The following is a 22,086-nucleotide window of genomic DNA, read 5'->3' as shown; positions in this document are numbered from 1 at the left end:
AGACATTTCATGGAGAACGTCAAGAGAGCAAGCTTGCGTCAAGAAAGCGCACGACAGAGCTACTCTTTTGACAAGCAGCGAAGCGTGCCGCTGGCACTCATCAGCATAACAAAGGAATCTTCGAAACTTTACAAGAAAGTCCCGTTTTGGGAGACGCTCTTCGGGAATGCGTCCGGGGTAATTCTTCTAAAGTCGGGAATGGCAAGTTTGGAACGACATTATACTTTATCAAAACTACCAGACCGGAATATTTAAATGGGAGCAGAACGCACCAGCGACGTCGCAGATGATCCGTAATGCCTAACTCACCAAGCCGCTCGCCATAGCGTTGCCAACGATTTCGATCAACGCCTGGTCGCTTAACGTTATAAGCGCAGCCAGATCACTGCTAACACTTCTTCTTTGCTTATTTAAGTAGCGCGAACCGTTGTATATGTCAGGATGTATGTTTTCTTCCGGCACTGTACTGTCGCAAGATTGCTAGCGCTTTTATTTTTCAGTTACGACCTGTAGTTTTCAGAACTGGAGCGTCTTTCTTTTATTTTGTACACATCGGGTCATATACCTCCGTTACTGTACCTCTGTATATGTGTACTTCCCCTTGAAGAAAGCGATGAGGCGGTATGAATTTCTCGCGCTGTTCTGACACGTCAGCAATAACGGTAAGCTCTTCGTTGGAGATATCTCACAGTGCGCCTTTTAAAAATGTATCCCCTAAGTTATCGTTTTCGTTTCGTATAATTTAAAGCAACATGCTGACTTACTTACATAATAGGAGTTACGACCAGAAGTTAGAATCGATGATAAACTTTTTTTCGTGATTCTGTTAAGTCGTTTTCATTCAAGTGCTGCAACGCTTGAACGTTTTCTCGCTCACCCAATTTGACAAAATCTGGCACGTCGCTCTATCAAAACTGCACTACGGATAATGCGGCTCTGTAAGACTTCGCTGTCGAATTCCTGAATGACCCAGACAGCTGACGGCACGTATTTTTCAGTCTCGCACCCTCTCTCCAGCTGCTAATCATTGGGGCTATGTCATTTAAGCTGGAAATAACCTTTTTGATTCCTTTTTTTTTCTTTTAAGCAGCTCATTGTGCGACATGTTCAGGGGAGATGTAGGTTTGAAGAGATCCTTGAACAGGGGCCGTCGCCAAGTTTCGACGAGTAGTCCTGTCGTCTTCGAGGCAGCAACTGCCTTCCTTCTTTATTTGCACCTGTACTCTTTGCACACTCTCTACCAACCACAAACGTGGAGGATGGAAAGGGAGAAAGTGCAAAAACAAATAAACATAATAGAAAGGATGGTGGAGGGAAAAGGAAAGCCCGGAAAGGGAGATTGAGATAGGCAGGTGAGTCAAATGGAGTGAATAAGGGTGAAACACATCACCAAGAGAAAGAATACCAGGGGAAGACACGCGTACGCGTCTTGTGCATGGGTTTAAATGTGATACGTTAGAACTCGATACCGCTCGTCAATCAAGCGTGTTTGCTGTCCACCAGTTGAAGCGGGAACATTGCCTTATGACGGATTTGTTCTCTACGCGTGGCTACAGCATCGCAGTTTCGCTCGTGTGCTCCTTTCACCCAAGCAAGAGGTCGCTGTGTTTTCGGTCTATGCGGCGAGTGCAGTGATCCGGCTAATAAATGTTGTCCAATGACGATGGTGATGACAACACGAGTCGTGAGGCTTTCTTAAAGGGATACTGACGCCAATCTTCGAAGCTGAGTTTACTCTTCCATAAATATCTCCTAAACACAGAGACGGCGCTGAGCAAGTGCGAGTCTCAGTAAATGCTCATAAGATACTTCATTTTGACATTAAAATCGATTTTCGAATGGCGTGCCTACTGACATCGACACTATCGTGACGTCAGGTTACAGTATCAATTATGGTGACCTCACGCACTAGTGTGGCTATTTGTGATGATGTCAGGTACCAAAACATTCAAAATGGCCGCTTGTGCATCACCAATAGAGCCACGGAGCAGAGCGGTCATGGAAACATCACGACACTTTGCGCAAGCACGTGACGAGAAACACATACGGTTCGTGACGTCAGGGTACGGAAGAAACAGGAACTAGATTTTAAAAACATATCGCAATTAAATTTTCGGGGTGTGCTCATGCTTACCAGTACACTTTCTTAGCTCTTGAGGGCTTGGCCTTTCATTTGACTGCGGAAAAAAATACTGAAAATGTTCGTGTCAGTATATTCCTTAAAGTTGTATACTCACGGCGAAGAAGTTGACACCTAGGAAGACGAAGGCCGAGTACTCCCATCCGAGCATGAAAGGGTCGTCTATGTGGAGGGGGAAACAGAGGCCGTTGCTGGAGTAGAAGGCGCGCTGCTGCGGCCACTTGACCACGGGGAACACGGCCAACCCTAAACCCAGCAGCCAGACGATCGCCAAGCAGTAGCGCGCCGCCGTCACCGTCACGGCGCGCACGTTCGTCTGCATTTCAACAAATGGTAACGCGTTAAGGCAGAAATGAAAAATGTCGTTTCGTATATCGTGAAGTTGGTACGAGCACGGTACGAAGAAAAAAAGTCACAGTTTCACTGCAAGGGCGAAGCAATGAATGCGATAGCAAGAACAGTGCCCCGTGATGGACGCGCTGCTACGCTGCAAAAACATCTGCCCCCCGGCAGCATACCGCGCGAGCAGACAGCGGAAGGGCAAGGTTCTCCCTGCGCAAATATTAGAAGAAGCGAGTGAGCTGGCCGACGACTTTTAAATGCGCCCGTTGCGCTCCTCGCGCCATCTCGCTGGCAATGAAGAAACGCTTATAAGCGCCTGCCGTCTGAGTCCTGCCAGCGGTAAAGGGTGTGTACATAACGCTCGCGGTTAGCTACGTGAAGGATCCGCGTTTTGTGGCATAGTGGTTAGCACCACGCGCTGCGGAGCGAGAGGTCGCTGGTTCGATTCCGCGCTTCGGAAACATTTTTCTGAACTATTTTTATTTGGGACATATATATATATATATATATATATACTTATACATATGCGGTGCATAACGGCGGCGACGGTGACGGCAAAAACCAGCCGAGACTGTCGATATAATTGCTATCGCAATAAAAAGAACGATCGCCATGTGTACAGAAAGACAATGAAGTGTGTTGGTATTCTATAAGACTGTCTACCGTCTTCGCGCGGTAGCTTGAGAAAGTCAATGCACATTCCTATATTGTTAGACCTCTACACTTACGAAAGTCAATCGCTGTGACGCTGATCTCAACGATACATCGAAGTAGAAGATAGAATATTGAAGGAGACGCAGGTTATCTGTTTCAGCGCAAGCAGAAAAACATACAACGTCACGGGACAAAAAGCATGGAAATTTCTTTGGGTGAAAGAATGTGCGCTAAGCGCAGGCAGATCTGCACGTTTTATCTAATAGCACATTGCACTTCAGAGTGAGTCTATATTTATTCAGTAACACATAATGTGGGTATTTCGGAGCATTCGAAACGATCTTGATTCTTTTCGGGCATAGTTAAAAATACATATTTAAAGCCTGTCCCGCGCCGTGAAAGCCGCCGGACAGCGAGACTGTAAGCGCGCGAGTGTGTGTGAGTATCATCATGATCATCGTCATCATTTATCATCCTCAGAATCATCATAGTTTATCATCATCATTTCGATTTATTTATTTATTCGATACTGACCTGCATGACGTGATCACATGACCTGCAGGACGCCTAATACTGCTACGACGACGATGACGACGGCACAAAGTAAACTACCGTCAGTCTTTTTCAGGTGTTTTCAGACAGTGTCCATGAATACGCTGGAAAACCTTAATTTATTTAGAAGCTGAACGGTGGTTGGATATACCTTGATGCAGCGGTAACGCTCGACCGTGATGAGGGAGAGGATGAGGACGGACACCTCACAGGAGACCATGGCGAGCAGGCCACACAGGGTGCAGTGCCAGGAGGACATCCACTGGTGGGCGTGCTTGTTGTACTCGTCGCGGAACGCTACGTCGAGGGAGCCCACGGTGACGAGGTAGACGCCCATGAGGAAGTCGGCCACGGACAGGTTCCGGATGAAGAGCGAGAGTACGCGGTCCTCCTTCTTGGAGAGCAGGCGCCAGGCGAGCACGACGCTGTTGCCGGCGCACGTGGTCAGGGCGACCACCCAGACGGACAGCCGCAGCACGGGCCACACCAGCAGGTGCTCCGTGGACGAGAGACCGTCCGTCTTGGGCGCGCAGATGCGCACGTACGGCGCGTAACTGCAGTACTGGAACTTCTTGAAGTAACTGCGCCCACAGAGGCACGCAACTCTTAGCCTTACGGAGGAATGTATGAGTCATAGTTACAACCTCCAGCAGTTGTTATACGTTTATGAAACTCTGCGCACAACGTAAGACAGTTGCACCATCAAATAGCAGAGGAAGTACATGGCATAACACTTTAGTAGATTTCAAGCAACTGTAGCACCAGGGGCATTTAACATGCACTTCTACAGGGAAAGAGAAGCGATGGTCTGCAGCCTTTGTTGAGTGGTCCTAAGCATAGGCGTGCGCAGGGGGGGGGGGGCAGCCCCCCAGTCACCTAAGAAGGGGGGTCTGTCCCATACATTGACTTAATAGGGAGGGGGGACGCCACGATGAACCTTCGCCACCCCCTCCCCTGAAAGGGAACCCTGCGCACGCCTATGGTCCTAGGCACCGGATATTTGAAGATGTTATTCACGAAGAGCCCGCGGCAATGACGAGGAGAGTTCAAAGACTTTTGATTGCCTTCCTGAGTAACACAGGACTACTTAACACCTTGTAACACTCTTACAAAACGGTTTACAACCATAGATGCGGAAAAACACTCATAAGACCACATTTTTGTTTATCGTTATGAACTACCAATAAGTCCATTTTCCCGCACAGGCTGCTTTGCTCAGTCAAGCTTTTCGGATCATTTTACTTTTATCACTAAGAAACAGTTATGCTCCACTCACATGAACTCCAGTTTTGGCAAGTGACGGAAATGTCGGATCTCGATGTTATTAATTTCTACGCCGGATAGATTCCTGAGAAAAGAACAGAGTAGGCTTAGCTTGCACATTGATTTTGACGACGCTGATCCTATAGCTACTTACAGTGAGTTGAGGCTTCGAAGATTGTGGAATAGTGTGACTGGCAGAGTCTTGATTGCGTTGGCCGACAGGTCACTGTAAATTTTTTTTTTGACTTGTCAATTCAAAACCATGAGAAACTCAAAATCTCCCCGGCACTAATGAGCTTCACAGCATCATGTATGCATCAACTTACATCTTCTTAAGGTTTCGGAGGCCATGGAACAAACCAGGACGAACGAACGTTAAGAAATTGACAGCCAGGTCTCTGTTTCATTATAAAGAAAAAAATTGAACGCACATTTAATCTTTGTTTTCACTAATTATTTCCAAGCATGCATTATAAAACGTTTTGTTAATAGGTCAGGATATGGAGCGGCAGCAGCCGCTACCATAAGCCATTGCTTAAATCCATTCTGCCGGCAGTGTTCTTGTAATCCGTTGACCCTTTAAGAAGATTAAGACGATATTATGTTTTTAACCTTTTAAAAGATTCGATAAAACGTCACACACTGCGTTACATTGCGTGGTTTTTCTGGATCATTTATTCATCTGCTATCTTCTTTCACTCAAGCTCAGCTATCAAAAAAGTACGCGTTATAAATTTTTTTAGCGTTTACACGAATTTGTCCATTTTTACAAGAATTTACGCGTGAAAGTAGCTATTCAATATGCTCACTAATACTTCATTGAAATCTATTATTAATAAGCAAGATAACGGGTACAACATATTTTGTTTAATCATTCTCATAACTGCCCTAGCGCTTGAATATGCCACGAACATAGTTTCGAACAAAAGATATTTCAAGCAGCTTCTTTTCAACGTTAATATACCAACTTACATTTCCAGCATCTTCGTGTTATACCTAAACGCTTCTTCATGAACATCCATCAAATGGTTTTCCCGCAATATTCTGAAAATAAAGAGAACATCCACCAATCAGAACGGTGAAGTTCATTGCCTCAGATCATGGTTTACAGAAAACTACCGCTTTAAATGCGCACCCCTCTAATATCATAGTCACGACTTAGTCGAAAGTATAAAAACGGCTCCTCCAATTTCAGGTTACAGTTCATCGCAAAAAATGACCAATTCCTAAATTTTTAAACTTACCGGCCTATATTATTACGCTAATTTTGTTTTTTAACCATATTGCACGGGTCCACCCCTTTCGTATCTGACTATAAACAAGCGCAGTTTATTGTTCAGTCGGTTAATGTATGCAGCGTATAGAAATTCGAGAATAGCCCTGTTCTGTTAGGTAGGACTAAACGGAAAGGGCGCGTCAGCAGCCAGGACTTCGTTTCCTCAACGCGCGAAGCAGCATAACTGAGATGTCAGGTGCAGCAAATAAAAGCAACGCGTAATTTCTCATGACAGAAATTAAGAAAACTCTTATACTGTGCTCTCAGCCTTTTCTCAAGTAACCCATTTCACGAAAGATAGAAACCAGAGTAAAGCAATGATACATATTTAAGGTAACAATAATAATAGAAAACACGGCGCGAGAGGTCTAGAATGCAAGCAAGTTCTTTATTCTCGGGCATATTGACAGAGTCACCTGCTGAGAAGAAGACAAGCAGTGAGGAAAACGAAAATGAATGAAAAAATGCATAAGCGAAGATGGGTTTATTCTACATTCATCTTTCTTCATCTGCGTACTTCAAGACCGCGAGCCGTCCTTTCTCAGAGGACATCGACCCCGCAGGTCGCGAGGTAAGCCTTCCTCTGAAGTTCAGAAGAGGCTCAACGTTTTTTGCCTGTTCGGTGAAGGACAGCGACGCAGATAGGATTTTCAATAAAGCTTGAGCTGATACAATGTTGGTTGATACGGGTTGAGAAGCAGAATGTATTTCTTTACCTGAAAAGACGGCTCTTTCGTTTCTTTTATATTCTAAAAGCGTTTCTTTCATTTAATCAATGCGCAACACGTTATAATGTCAAATATCGGTAAGATTAATTATCTTTATGATAAGTTGTAGATCTTAAAAAAATAGACCCTTAACTTGTGGGAGGTCGAAATAGTCAAATAGCTGAGCACAGACTCTAACAAAAGCAATATTACTCTCTTACCATCCGTGTGAGTTATGCTAAGACGTCGAATAAGGAATATCTCATCTCAACGTAAGCTGTAAATTCTCGCCATGATTCAGCTTTTCTCCGAGTTTCTGTTTTGGTTTGGAAAAATCATGCACAGCATGTGCATATTAAACGATACTAAAGCAACAATATTTAACCAGTAGTTTCCTGTTTATCATTTTACGCGCATACCCGTTTTAATAACGCGGCAACAAATCGCGGAACGTTCATGTTATTATTCACAACCTAAAGAAAGTATTTTTCATATTTACACAATATTGCTTTTAGTCATAGCGGATACTTACAGAGCTTCTAGGTTGAGGAGATTCTCAAATGTGTCGGCGTGTATCACCTCAATCTGGTTTCTCTTGAGATCCCTGCAATAAAATAGTACAGCGCACCAGGCGTTTGGTAAAGGTCAGTGCTTTAAAAATTAAAGTAGAGCCGCTAACTACACGTGCTAACTGGGCGAATCATTACTGTTACGTACAGCCACGTGAGGTATGCAAGCTCCGGGAAAGGTTTAGCTATCCTCTTCAGCCCATTTCCTTCCATGTTACTAAATGTAGGCCAAAAAAAAATGAAGAAGCATAATGAAGGAATGACATAAAAAGGTGTCGAGAAAAACTAGCGAGATTGTGATTTAAACGCGGGAGTTGGTACTTACAGAATCTCAAGCAGACGTAGGTCTTCAAAGACGTCAATGTCAAGCACTTCTAAACGGTTGTACTTTAGCGTCCTGTGAGACGAAAGTGAAGTAGATATTGACTTGCATTTGTAAGCCCATCAGCACGCAGTGCCTTCATTTGTAAACTTACAGCCAAACTAGGTTGTAGAGGCCGCTAAACGAATTTGCTTCTATCCGAGAAATGTTATTGTTTTCAATCGTCCTGAAAAAGAGCAACAACATTCGAACCAGTCATCGTCACACACTCCAACTATGAGTCAAGGGAGCTCGAAGTCCGGCCCTAATTTCTACATTGCTTGTGGTGTGTGTACGTACAACGATATGAAATGAAATGCAAAGGCATTTGGTCAAATGAGGAAATTATCTATGGAGAATGCGACGTTAACATCGTCGCAAAGCCATCACCACCAACAAAGTTAAACCATGTCAAACTAAAGACTATCGCATTCATAAAAGTGCTTCTTACGACAGGTAATACGACACTCAAAGCTTTTACACGTAGCTACGACACAAAAATTTGCATTTCTCCCGTGTCCCTCAGCTCAAGTAAGTTATAGAGTTACCGAACTGTTGTCTGACGTCAGCAGTATAAATTGGTTCGATTACTCTATTTTTGCCATTTTTGCTTGTCGGCAGCTGCAGTTTCAAAGGGGCAAATATACTATCGAAAATCAAATTTTAAAATAAAGGTAATTAAAGATTAGAGGCTAATGAAGATAACTTTTCCCATCTCAAACGTTGATTTTTCTTGTGCTGCCCTTAAAATTGAAGGAAAGTCACCGCTTCGGTCGCCCATCCTTCGACAACTGAAAACTGAAGAACGGTTAATGGTTGTAACCGATTGTCAGACTTTTCAGGAAAGATTCGTGACATTCGTTTGACTATTGGGATGAAGGAACAGTTACAAACCATCGTTAAAGAAAGCACCAGATAATTAGTGATCACAAAACAATGAGTACGAATCCTAATGCATTTCTTTCGTTCATAACCTTCGCAGCAGTTTTCAAATTTGAGAACGGAAGATCATGTTACATGATTCGTAGCATGTCCAGCCCACGAAAAGCTCCTGGTTGTATGCCGGTTATGGAGTTTACAATCATCCTGCAATAAATTGAGCATTTTAGTTCAATTCTCGGGCTATAGTTATCTCATGAGGAGAACGTTTATAATTCCGCTGCGCAGCGGAGTCGTACTCACAGGCTCGTTAAGTTCGTGTAGCCGTAGAATGCGCCTGGAGGCAGAATTCCCATGCTGTTGTTTGTAAACGTACTGAAAATGAGACATGAAAATTTAGCATTCAGTGATTGCGTCAACTGGTAGTACTGCATCTATTATTGATCCTCGAGGCAATTAAATAAAATATGTTTTTGTCAAAGTATGCAAAAAAACGCCAGGCCTGCGCTGAAACCGCAGCACTGTCACCGCGAAAGCTGGAAGAGCGGCGTTTCTAGAGCCCGTTGCATGCTCTCTTGGGGCTACTAATAAAACTACACTAGCGTGGTGCCCACTACGCCATAAATCACAATTTTTGTGAAGTTGGGAAGCACCTACTAAGCCAATATTCATCATTCTGCGGAGAAGCGGGGCAAAAGCTACACGTCTGTAAGGCAGGATATGCCACGAACCCCACTTCAGAGCTTCGCCTCACCGTCTCCCAGTACGCATTATGTGCCCAGTAAGGCATTATGTGCCCTTTGTTGAAGCGATGACTGATGACGATGAAGAATTATGGCTCAGCCCTTTGTAATGGGTTGGAAGCTGTAAACGGCCCACCAGTTATGTAATTTGCATTGGGTGACGCCCGGTCGCTATTTCCCTCTCCCGCCATGCTGTATAACATACGTTGACGTGGGGAAGAGAGAGGGGGGGGGGGCGAAGAACTTCATTGAGACACCGAGGAAATGGATCATGCGCTTATCGGCTTCCTTGGCAACCAGTACAAGTGCACTTGCGAGGAACCCACTACGCTATAAATCATTGTAATTTTTGAGAAGTAAGGAAGCAGGCACTATGCCATTTTTCGTCATTCTACGGAGAGCCGTGGTACCTGCTAAACGCATGTAAGGCATTATGCGCACTTTGTTGATGCTGTGCCCGTTGACGATGAAGAATTATTTCAGAGCCCTTTGTAATGGGTTGGAAGCATTCAACAACCTACTCGTTGCGCAATTCACTTTGTGTGACGCTTGGTTACAGAATTCGCGTTGTGCAACGCTTGGTACTTATTTTACTTTTCTATCACGCTATATTGCATATGTTAACGTGGTTCCTTCCCGACATGAAGCCTGTATAGGACCTGTTTACAAAGCAGTTTCAAGCGCCAGCATGGCTCAGAGGTTGAATACTGGGCTCCCACGCAGAGGGCCCAGGTTCGAACCTCGTTCCATCCTGGAATTCTTTCTTATTTCGTTTATTTTTCTATTTCGAGCGATAGTGGTTACGGACACTGGCGGCGGCGGACAACTACGGCGCCAAAAACGGCCGCTGAAGTGATCTCATAACAGCTTTCGCTGTAAAAAGTTTACTGAAGTGTCACAGAAGTTATTCGTGAGGACAGCGTGAATACAGCAGTAGTGCCAACCAGCTAAATTGGTAGCTAATTCATTTGAACGTTTTCACAAGAATTACACTTTGATAAGAAAATACAAATGTAGAACCAAAAGGACTATATGTGGAGCAATGGAGTTGTTAAAACAAAACAGTATTAGTAGTAAAATTTTCGCCATTCGTAACGTGTTGCACAAACTAAAAAGGATTCAACCGAATCTTTATTAAAATAATATGCCCACCTTGGACCGTGTTGTTATGGTAAGAAACCTACGCAATTCCTTTTTTAAGGATCTCAAGGTACTGTGTATTTCTGGAGATGTGGTGCATCAGCAAACTCGGATTCTTATATAGCTGCTCTTGAGATTTAAGACATTAGTTTTTCTGTTCAAATGATGTTCTATTGCTGTTACTAATGGGTTTAAAAAACGGAGTGACAATGAATACATCATTTTAACATAGGGTTTTGTTTTTCGTGCCTTGATATCTACTCGTTTGCATTTAAACAAAAAGTTAATGCCGAGGCTTAATATTTCATAATATGATGAAGTATGACCTTGTGGAAGGCCGCAGGTCACTTTGACGACCTGGGATTCTTCAGCGTTTCATCAGTAGCTGCCCTGACGCAGACATGACCTCTTGTCTCCGGCAATATTTCTTGTTTTATGACTGTTAGTGATTTTGAGTCCAGGCCTTCCGATGAATCTGTGTTGTTGGGACTCCCAATATTTCAATTTATGGGGAAAGCGGGTGAGGTTGTTTTAGACGTAATGCGATGTAATACCATTTGGCTTCGTCGACCGGTCTCTCAGATCACAATGTTCGGCGAAAGAGATGGCGTAAGATGGTAACAAACAAAAGCGTCACTATTGAATTCGTGGGAAGCTCGTTTTAAGTTTTTTGTCGTCAGTTATTTATGGTCGGCGAACGCATTCGTTGATCAGGCAATGCAACTTCCCGCACGCGGTGCACGTTTTTCAGGGGACAGTGGCCTCTGCGACCGGCAGTAGGGCAACCTTCTCCAATTTGCCGAACATCGGGGCGCTCAAGTGGAACAAATGGCACAGATTCTTTCCTTGCATGGTCAGATCAGTCGCAACAACGAACTTCGTGCATGGCGCAACACCCATAAAACGCTGTTTCGTGAAGTTGCGAAGCAACAGCAGGTATAGACGCATCAATAAAAGTTCGAAATGAAAACAACCAAGATGTAAGAGATCTTGAAGAAACGCTGCCTTCGTGGGTTGCGTTTTACATGTAACACCTTCTTCTTTCGCAGTTTTCACAGTCTTGGAAATTAGATGCCGAAGCGCCTGGCAATAATGCTCGGAAATAGAGACAATTAAGAAACGTGCTAGACATTATTTCGATATTATGCGTTGTCGCATGTTAACCCTGCCATGGTACGTTAGCAGTATTAGAAATAAACAGAAATGCTACCGTTTATTCCGGTGATAGTCTACATCCGGTGCCAAACGTTCCGCCATCGCTCTGTATAATCAATTCACGAGGCAAAAGATGAGCTTGCTGTCAGTGTACGTGATCAGCATAATCCAGAAAATTTGTAATTTGATAGAGATAACTATGTAGCTATAGATATTAGATAATTTCACAGATAGCGATCGAACAGGATGTAATAAGAAATGACAGGTAAATAGTAATATAACAGATAATAAAGCAGCAGAGTTTAGAATAAGCGTTTGGATGAAATACCAGTATTAAGATTAGCAACCTACTCAAGCTGTTAACCAATGTATCACTCGACATGCCGCAGTAGAAGCGAACGTGCTGAATGTCTTACAGACGGGTCACATCTGGAATCGCACTTGGGACTTGGGTGAGGTTCGAATTTAGGCAGAACACTCTGCTCTTTGAGTGGAGATCACAGTAACAAGCCTTTGGGACATCTGTGCGATCTGCAAGGAAGTGATTCAAAATTGTTAGCGAGATAATAATCCGTTCATGCATGCAGCTACATGAACTGAGAATTGGTTCGGTGTAAACACGCTCAGAAAGCAACGCAGCCATAGGCGTGCGTAGGGTTCCCCTTCAGGTGGGGGCGAAGGCGGGCGAAGGCAGCAGATGTTTCATTAGATGAACGCAGCAGATGTTTCATTACCTACTACAACACATTACATCGTGTGGCCTTGTGAAAATTTTCTAATAAGCATGTGTACAGTGTGTCTATTTAATGTGTCGCCATTGAAACATACTTATTTTTACCCCTAATGTTTTTGACGGGAATAAGGCAAAACCATGTCATTTTCTTCAAATTTTGACGTAATTCACGTAGCTTAGTTTAGAGTATTGTCTTAGCGAACAGATTCAGTATAAGACATCATGAGCGCCACTAATAACGTCCAGGCTACGAAGCTGAATTAAAAGTACAATTTTCTCGCCTATTGGTACATGTACGTTCCGGTTGATGTGAACACGTCGCTTCGAAGCCCATGTGATCTCTTCGTTTCCTTTTTCTGTTATAACACAATCGAAAGTAACTAGCAAGTTAATGTAGGAGTATGAACTACTGGGCTAGCTAGTCTCACGGATCGCAAAAGGATCGCAAAATATAGAGCAAATTATGTTCAATAAATAAATAAATAAATAAATAAATAAATAAATAAATAAATAAATAAATCAATCAATCAATCGACAGTGGGGTTTTCTTGCAATGAAGAAGAGAAAGAAGCCTTACTACAGGAGAACCGAGGCGACGAGTCTTGTGTTCTGCTGATATTATGCGCGCTCCAGTTGAACAAGACACCTAGCACCGCTGAGAGTCCTCCGTGTAGGTCAGCTGAAATCAAGCAAGGGACAGGAGAACGGTTACACTTTTTTTACGCAACACACCTTTCGATCACTAAGATTTTTCTCATCTATAGCTTCTTTTGGTTATTTCATTCATTCATTCATTCATTCATTCATTCATTCATTCATTCATTCATTCATTCATTCATTCATTCATTCATTCATTCATTGTTTCTCTGTTTATTCCAAAACATTACATTGCTAGTTCTTTTTTACCTGTTAACACATTCACTTCTGTTTAGATTAGCAAACGCGACGTGCATTGCTATCCTCCTACTTCTTTGCTTGCACGATTAATGTTTCCGTGACTCTAGCAGAACTGATCTCAAATACAACAACTAGCTTTCTGAACACAAACGGTCACTGAAAAGTGCGTCGGCATTTGCTAGCTTAAGATGTTTGTGTGTCGGATCTCAAATAAATCGAAGAGATCCTTAGCATGCGAATGACACAGGACCACATGCACCGAATTAGCAATTCATAACAGGGGTTGAGAAAGCTGCTCGATGCTTCAAAAGAGGCTAAAAGAAAACAATGTAACTACGCATACGCCATTTTCAACCGCTAACAAATCTACAAGTACGGCCTCTGATACACGCACGCGTCCGTAGGCCCATTAATAGCGGAGGGAAGCCAATTGGAACTCGATCAAGACCACTTCGTGTGCAGTGCCAACAATCGAAAAAGGTCTCCGGCGCGGTGCCCTTTCGTGTTGAACCTTTTGTCTTCTCGCGGGATGTCCCGCGAGGAGAAGGCGGACTCGTGGCGCGAAGAGCATCTTGGCATGTTAGTGGTTGCAACGGGCATTAAAAATGGCAGACCAGGGCGCATCGTGATATACGACGGACGGACGCCCTCGACAAACCACAATGAGCCTCGCGGCTAGCCGTCTTAGCAGGCGGCATCTGGAAAGGGAGTGGGCTATTGGGAGAATAAGAGAAGTAGCTCGGGCACGCGATTCGACCAATGGGCTGGCTCCAATCCATCTTTTAGCCTCTGCCAGCGATCGCGGTAGACCGAAATACGCGCGGCCGTGGCGAAGGCGTGATGAATCGCTCTGTGCCGATATGTCCACAGCGTTCTACCCCCTCTCACTCGCGTGCCTTGTGTGCTACATGGCAAGTGCAAGCTCGCGCTCAGTCCCTTCTGTCGCCACGGCGCCGATTGTGGGAGCGTCCACGATCGAGTACCAGCACGGCTCCGAACAGTCGCTGCGGGCATGTGTTGTTCGCCACTGCTCTGCGGGGACTCATCAATCTATGCCCGGCGATTTCTGCATGTTTTGCGGCACCACCAGCGGCCGGTGATCGCGAAAGATATGGCGCACCGGTCATTACGTCAGCAAAGGCGTTCACGTGGATCGGTAGTCTCGTAATGGAAAGGAGCCTTCCCCCGGTTGTTGCAGGGTGCTGTTGAACGGGTGAAAGACCGCGTATTCGATGCTTATAGGCTGGTTTTTCTCTCGCGAACTAGCGGAACTCTGGAAGGTGTACGCAGTCTATGAAATAATGCGAAATCTCGCAGCAATATTTTTCATTTAAGGGAAAGCCTTAGATGCCTTATCAAACGCGAAACTTGACCATGGGCGTCAACACGAGTGATACAAAGAAATCATCACGACGTGATGACCTCACTACATGACGTCATAACGATGTCACAGGATTTTAAAATTTGTGACGTCGTCATGATGTCACATGATGACGTCATCAGATGACATCGTCGCTTGGTCAAAGGTGGGCCGATCACGGAGACAGTACAAAAACCCCTTGAAGCGCAGAAAGCTTGCATTGCCCCCGATCCTGGAGGCAATGTACAACCACGTTGGGTACAGAAAGCTTTCTGAGGGAGGCGGGGGAGGATGAATACACCGACTTAGAAGAAAAAGAAGATGGCTTTCGCCTTCGAGTCGTATTAGGCGAATGCATAAAGGACCCTTGGGAGTTTTTTGTCTTCGTGCTTGGAGTACGTAGAGATGACGCTAGGATACTGCCTTTCATACGTCACACTTCGTTAGAGAGGGGGAAAGGGGAAGAGGGCGTAGAAGTTGAATTGTCCGAACTTTTGTTTACACGTCAGTATCAGCAAGCCTAAGCATATGGATGCTTATGTCTATCATTTGAACTACAATACATAATTGCAAATGCATACGTTGCTTGCTCCTCGATACCGCCTGTTCACCTTGGATTTAAGTTTGAAGCATGGCCAGTGCTCCAGAATCCCACACTTTTTACCAGAGGAGACTCATGATCTTCGCAAGTTCACTAAGGTGCTCCTAACAACTCTTCCCATCTCTCAAACTTTGCATGTGCTAAACACCCTGTAGAAAGCCGTTCTGCGGTGTGAAAAGCTTACGCATCAAAACAAAAGTATTTATCATTTGGGCCAGGACTTTCGGAGTGCGTAGCTTCAATAAGACATAGGTGATGTTGGCTCATTCGAACCTTAAACTCGACCCTGGATCACAAGCGCTAGGCAACGAATTAAGACGTTTATATATAGACAACCTTGTGATGGTTGAAGCAAGAAAATACAATTAACTGGAAGCTTACGAACTTAACGAGCTCACCTTTTGGGACTGCATATTTTTTTTTTCTTTCACGTCAAATGCCACCCCCTCTACTTAAATCCTTCAGGTAAAGAAAATAAGTTCCAGTGGGAGTGACGCCCATCCATGTGAAAGCCATAACGAGATCAGACTACGCCAAAAAAAACTGAGAAGTGTGAAAACACTTTACTTCTTGCTCTTTTTGACATCGCTAACGGTTGTTAAGCTTCGCCGTAGCTATTCTTAGCGTGATTTTTTTTATTTTTCCTTTTCTTTTTTTGCTCGACTCATTGTGAGCTTTCATATAGTTCCACTCCACAAAGCACTCCGCTTTTCTGTGCCATAAAGCGCCCACTATTTCGGCGCATGTAGGCGAAAATGGAGGTTATTTCGCAAAGGTTCAAGTCAATATTCGCTGAGAAGATTGTTTTTATTTTATACGGTTGTTTTTGATGACCGTGTTTCAATTCGAGACTGGCTCTGCCATGTCAGTCCGAATAGAGAGCTTACTCCCCAAAAATTGAAGAAACGATTTGCCGTCCAAGCAGATGACTAGACAGCAAGCAGCCGAATCCTCCAAGTTGATGTAAATAGAAGTCATAGAAATGGTCTGACCCGTGTGAGTGCTTTCGCCAGCCGTGTTTTCAGAACTGATGATATTCTCTATTTTTATGGCTTCTGAATGTTATTGGCTGGTCGTTCGACTCGTAGCTTCGAGGGAAGGTAACATATGGGGCTTTGTGGATAATGTGGTGCTTTCTGAATTGCTAACAAATCCACAGTTTTAAAGTAGTGAGTGCCTGTTTCAAGGACCGGCATTTCAAAAGTATTGATGCCCGTGCGTCTTTGCAAGGCGCGTGCGTGCGTTTTTGACTATGCAGTTGTCTTCGCTCATTGAAAAGGGGGTTAACACTGAGGCTGGACCTGTTTAAAGAGTGCACCTAGCAAAAGAATCGGAAGGGAGTAACCGTTTAAGTTCGTTGTCTCGTCAGAATCCACACTTGTTCATGTCGCAAACTTACTCTTGATTGTTGAGAAAAAAAAGCCAGAATAAGCATACCGAGCCATAACGGGCCATTTAATGGCTCCTTACGGCGCGATATGTTTGCATCCGTGATAGGCATCCCATCACTAAAATGTGAATTAAACGATACACTCGGTTTGTATTGACCAGCAAGAGTAACGAAGACAGCATCGGGGTTGGAGCGTGCCTTTTGAGAATGTATCAAGTACACGTGGTGCAGTTTCAAGCTCTGCGTTGTTACTCATAGTCGTTGACAGGATATCAAACGGTATGAGGAAGTTACAGTCACACCACCACTCCTTAGGCGTGCGCAGGTTTCTCCATTATGTGGGAGCCGAAGTGGACGAAGTTTCACCACACAGTGCAAAGACGAGGTATTTCCTACCGTACCTCGGCTGCCCCCCCTCCTCCTCACCCCCCCCCCCCCCCCCTGTGCACACGCCTATATGCACCACACCATGAAAAGCGAGGACAGCGCCTCATGTTTTGCCGTCTGCGGGACGCCTCTTTCATGGAGCCACGTCGAAAATCCATGTAGTAACAACGCGCTATGTTGGGCTAGTTAGTGCATGCATAGCTACTTGAACGACGTGGCGCGAGGTTACGAGCGAGAAGAAAGAAGGGACAGGAAGAGTGCCAAAACCCAGATCGGAAAGGGGTCACTGTAGAATAATTATGTTGGGCTAGTTGGTGCATAGCTACTTGAAAGCTACTTGCCGCTCTCTCTGTCCCTTCTTTCTTCTCGTTCGTAACGTTGCGCCACGTCTTTCATGTAACCATGCATTAAAGCCCGCGCACTCTGAGCTAACCGTCTCGGAGAACACACCAGAAATCTGATGCTGTAAGAAGCAGAAACGAACGCCACCATCGCGGCTTTATTACCGATGACTTGGCTGAAAAAGAAAGCAACGCTGTCTGTTTCGTGTCTTGTAAGATATAAGCGAGGCCTTTGTCTACGGTTTAATGAAACGACACATTACGGGCTGCAGCTTTGCGGGACAATGGTTCGACGAGACGCGACATGGACGGGGCAGGGCCTGTTTACCTTCGTAACGACAAACTAGTAGCAAAGAGTGCCCGGGTCGTTGCGCGATGAGACACGGCAAACGCGGTAAGGGGCAGTGGACCGTGCTCGTCTGCAGGTCAGGAGACGGTCGACATCGGGGCACGGTTAGGTGCCGTGTCGTACGTGCGCCTCCTCTTTTTCCTTCCTTCCATTCCTCTGAAGACACGTAGCCACCGTTTTGAGTATGTTAGCTTCTTTTTTCTTAGACGGTCACTCGACAATGACTGCCGTTTCGTGTTTCGGTAACGTGAGCTCGTTCGAAGAATGAGTGCGTTTTCGAGATTGATGGGGCTTTTCGGGGACGACAAAGGCCCCTCACTTACGAGGACCTCGCTCGTAAGATGTCTCCAGTTACCTTTACCTTCTTTTTCTACGTCAGATTCTTCGTACACCACAAATAAAATCCTCGCGTGAGCATGCGTGTTTGTGTTCGTGTGTCTGTGTCTGCAGCGTGCGTGGAGGATGGAATAAATCGAAAAAGACCATTGACGATAAGTGCTAAAGATTATGCAAGTGCGGTGACCGTTTAGAGATGGCCGGGTCTTTTGTCTCACGTGCCGTGTACTTACACTTCTTGATTCATATTACTGCTTTATTAAGTTCTTTTGTTTCTCAGTTAATGTAATGTATTAGGCATGATATTGTTGCAGGTGCTATGCCCATCTTTTCTTTTTTCGAGGACTTGCCAGAAACACAGACACTTAACAAAGCAAAAGCGAAGATGCCCGCCTAACACGGAAATCGTAGAGGTTGCTAAGACGTTTTGGCAACAGTGACTTTATTTAAATCGTTTGAATACTGCTCATCTCGTGGAGCATCCCCAATTTCGTTAATATGTCAAGCTCTCTCCCCACGCGCAGGCATCGCCCCATGCAGGTAGAATTCTAAGAGAAAGATGCATCTTCGATCTGTAACTTTCGTTTTTTCTAACTGCCACAAGCTACGTCAGGTACGTCGTATGCTTTCACCAGGAGTTGGCAAATGTCGTGAAACAAAGTAGCTGCAATCGCGGATTGCCACATAACAGCGAGCCCTTGTTTCAGTGCTGCGCGCGCCCTTCTTATAAGAGCCTCATCATGGCAAAACAAGAGCAAGAACAAAAGCAAGAAAGTTTGATGTCCACGGTCATTTCGGTGAGCCAGCCGGATGTGACACACACACACACACACGCGCGCGCGCGCTCCCCCACGCACTTTGACCACGTACGCACAGACAGACAGACAGACAGACAGACAGACAGACAGACAGACAGACAGACAGACAGACAGACAGACAGACAGACAGACAGACACACGCACGCAAACACAGATAGGCAGACACGAAGACACAGAGACGGATAGACGCACGCACGCACGCCAACACGCCTAGTTATTTTAAACGAGGCTTACTGCAGTCTTTTTCGTCCTCGCCTTCTCTGCAGTCCGGAAAACCATCACAGTGAAGCCGCCTCGGAAGGCAGGCGGAGGAGCTATTGCCGCACGGCACCTGACCTGGCGGACAGCTCGATCCGGCCTCCATATCTTCGGGTCCGGCGTCGGCCGCTGCAAGTGCACGACAAGGTTGAGGTCAAGTCAGAGTCAACTCGGATGCATAGGCCGTTAGTATGAGAATGGCTGTTATCATTTTACGTGGTAACATATACACATCTACAAAAGGGCAAAGAAGAAATAAGAGGCTACACTCTAAGAAAAAAAAAGAGTATGCGTGACTCTATTCGGAGAGTTCTGACTTGCCACGTATAACACTCTCTTTAAATAGTCACGGTGACTCTCTTGGTGGGTCAGGGTCGGCTCGCTCTAGGAGAGTCCCCTGACCCTCTAGGAAGAGTGGAAAGACTTTCATCCAAAGGATCACGTTACCACTTATAGGGAGTCAGACGACTCTTGCCGGTAACATTCCTACGGGGGTCAAGAGACCCACACCGAAGCGTCAAGCGACTCCACAAGTATTTTAAGCTGCTCATTGGACCCTTGCTCTACTTTTGCGCGACTACTGTTGGAAATAGTGGAGTATTCATTTTAAGCAAGTCCAATAATACTTGCCGTTCTGTCCAGCGACTACAAAAAATGAATAGTTCAGTTTTAGCATTATTTTAATAAAACACTTCAAAACAACACATATTTTCCAGCGAAGTTATATAGAAAGCGCGTAAAGATGGTCTTTGATTTCCAATTAAGAAGTTTGGGTATTCCTCATTCACATGCTTCTATGAGTATAGCCAACTAAAATGTGTGACTGGTGTGCATAGTGCCATATAGTGCAAAATAAACTGCAGAAATAGGCATCATGCTTCAATCTTTATTCCTTATGATTAAGAATAAATGAAAAAGTGGTGACGGCTGGAGGCATCAGACTTGTGGCTTGCTAGATTGTTTGTCGCTCCTGTTCAGCGTGAGCACCTTGAAAAACGTTATCTGAAAAGCAGAACGTGATATTATGATGAGAAAATGAAATTGCAGTAAAGGATTGCGAAACTTACAAAATAAGTGGTTCACATGGACATAATGAAGGCTCACAACAAAACAACAAATGCAACCACGTAAGTAAGGAACCAAGTTTTTTGCCGTTATCGTGTAAAATACAACTTGCAAATAGTACCTTTTCTAACACGTCACTTGGCGACAAACTTGCAGCACAACATGATGTGAGCCTCTTTTAAACAACAAACGAAATTGGTTAAGGCTCCTTTGCGTGGGTGCCACTCACCTCTTTTCCTACGTCGTCTTGTCCAACCAAAGGAAATGTAGGACCGACTGCCTCGTTGACAGGACGAACGCCGCTGTTGATTTTCCCATCACGAGCGGTGAGGCGCCATACCAGAGCGGCACATTCGTTTCCCCGAGTGTGGCTGTCAACTGGAGTGAAGAGGCGGGAGAAGTGATCCGGGATTCTGGGAATAACCAAAACACACACATTATTTCTATTTAAAACCACCCTTTGTTCAACACACCGTTATTGTACACACATCTGCCACGAGTGATTACATTAAGTTCGAATTTCGCAACGAAAACAAATTTTCACGTAAAAGGCAGCGGGAACCTCGTGTCGCAATACGCACTGGCTATACACGAATGAAAGCACTTCTTTTCTGAGAAATCGCTTCAAAATTTGGTTTCAGAATAAACACGGTTTTGCGCCGGCTTACCCCGACACCCAAGCACATCCTCCAGCAGTCAGGGGCACGGCGTGAGCGGTTACTGACCGCATGTTTTACAAACGTAACCTATACTCAGATAAACACATGCGAGTACGAGGGCCCGAACGACACCCAGCGCGTGCGGACGCCGTCTATACGTCGAGATCGGATATGTCATATGCTAGAAATAGCACACATAACTCCCACAATTCCGTACACTCACTTGATTCTGTTATAGCGTCATCGCAGATGTTGGCAAACCATGAAAACAGCAAGCAGTAACCAATGAAAAAAGTGCACGGCGGCGGCCGCAACAACGGGCACCGTCGAAAGTCTCTAGCTTTTTCGCCTTACCGGCGAGGCGTGTCCAACTTGAATGACTACCGCGTACGTTCTGGAAGCCGCAGTACTATATCTGCACCTCAAACTACCGTCTTTAAGCCAACAAAAACCATTATATATGGTGCGTCTGAGCGTTCTGTACACAGGCTTTCTTTTTTTTTTCATGTTCCCACGGGCGAAAGCACGCAGCACACTCAAGGTCGATGGAAATGTTATTATGAAGTAGACTAAAGTGCATCTCAAAACGACATCTTTCATCTTCAGTAGTGCAGACACAACGTGCGATCAGCAAGAAATGACCCTTGATAATTGTTTGTATCGCACACTTTATGGGAGCTTGTACAGCAACGCGCATGACGGTGGCAACTCGATAACTGACAGCTTTAGTTGGGCATCCGCAACAGCCCTGCGGACACAGGCTGCTGTTGGAAATGGCTGGCAGATAACTTCCGCAGAGCTGCTGCGGACGCCCAGCTAAAGCTGTATAATTAGTGCCTACGAAAGCAGTACACTCACCGTTAACTGGCGCCCGTTGTCCGTATCCACAGCTCCATGAATATTCCGCCCTCCAAGCGTCACTTCGTGCACGGAGCCGGCGTCAACACCACCGAAGACGCGCATGAACATGAAACTGATAAAACTTCAAGACACGCAACCCGCGCTATCAACGTAATCACGCAACGCATTCCAATAGACAGGAGACTGAGACTGATTGAGACGACTGAGAGAAAAGGCGGAAGCGGCGGCGCGCCACCCCGGTGCCAATCGC

At 45.1% G+C, this 22,086-nt stretch overlaps 1 protein-coding gene across 2 annotated transcripts in view; it reads right to left on the bottom strand.

Annotated features, from left to right (window-relative positions):
* The window catches only part of LOC119382924 (relaxin receptor 1), a 115,493-nt gene that overhangs the window by 5,294 nt on the left and 88,113 nt on the right, over positions 1-22,086 (bottom strand). For both annotated transcript variants that reach the window (XM_037650839.2, XM_037650840.2), the window contains exons 2-16: positions 19,228-19,380; positions 13,092-13,193; positions 12,198-12,312; positions 9,047-9,118; positions 8,882-8,950; positions 7,980-8,051; positions 7,829-7,900; positions 7,652-7,720; positions 7,467-7,538; positions 5,924-5,995; positions 5,278-5,349; positions 5,106-5,177; positions 4,965-5,036; positions 3,840-4,269; positions 2,238-2,456 (exon numbers count right to left, since the gene is read on the bottom strand). In XM_037650839.2, coding sequence (XP_037506767.1) covers positions 2,238-2,456; positions 3,840-4,269; positions 4,965-5,036; positions 5,106-5,177; positions 5,278-5,349; positions 5,924-5,995; positions 7,467-7,538; positions 7,652-7,720; positions 7,829-7,900; positions 7,980-8,051; positions 8,882-8,950; positions 9,047-9,118; positions 12,198-12,312; positions 13,092-13,193; positions 19,228-19,380 — 1,733 coding nt within the window. The remainder of the gene's footprint in view (positions 1-2,237; positions 2,457-3,839; positions 4,270-4,964; positions 5,037-5,105; positions 5,178-5,277; positions 5,350-5,923; positions 5,996-7,466; positions 7,539-7,651; positions 7,721-7,828; positions 7,901-7,979; positions 8,052-8,881; positions 8,951-9,046; positions 9,119-12,197; positions 12,313-13,091; positions 13,194-19,227; positions 19,381-22,086) is intronic.

Source organism: Rhipicephalus sanguineus, chromosome 2 (genome assembly GCF_013339695.2).
Source record: "Rhipicephalus sanguineus isolate Rsan-2018 chromosome 2, BIME_Rsan_1.4, whole genome shotgun sequence".
Lineage (NCBI taxonomy): Eukaryota > Metazoa > Arthropoda > Arachnida > Ixodida > Ixodidae > Rhipicephalus > Rhipicephalus sanguineus.
This window is presented reverse-complemented; position numbering and strand designations above follow the sequence as displayed.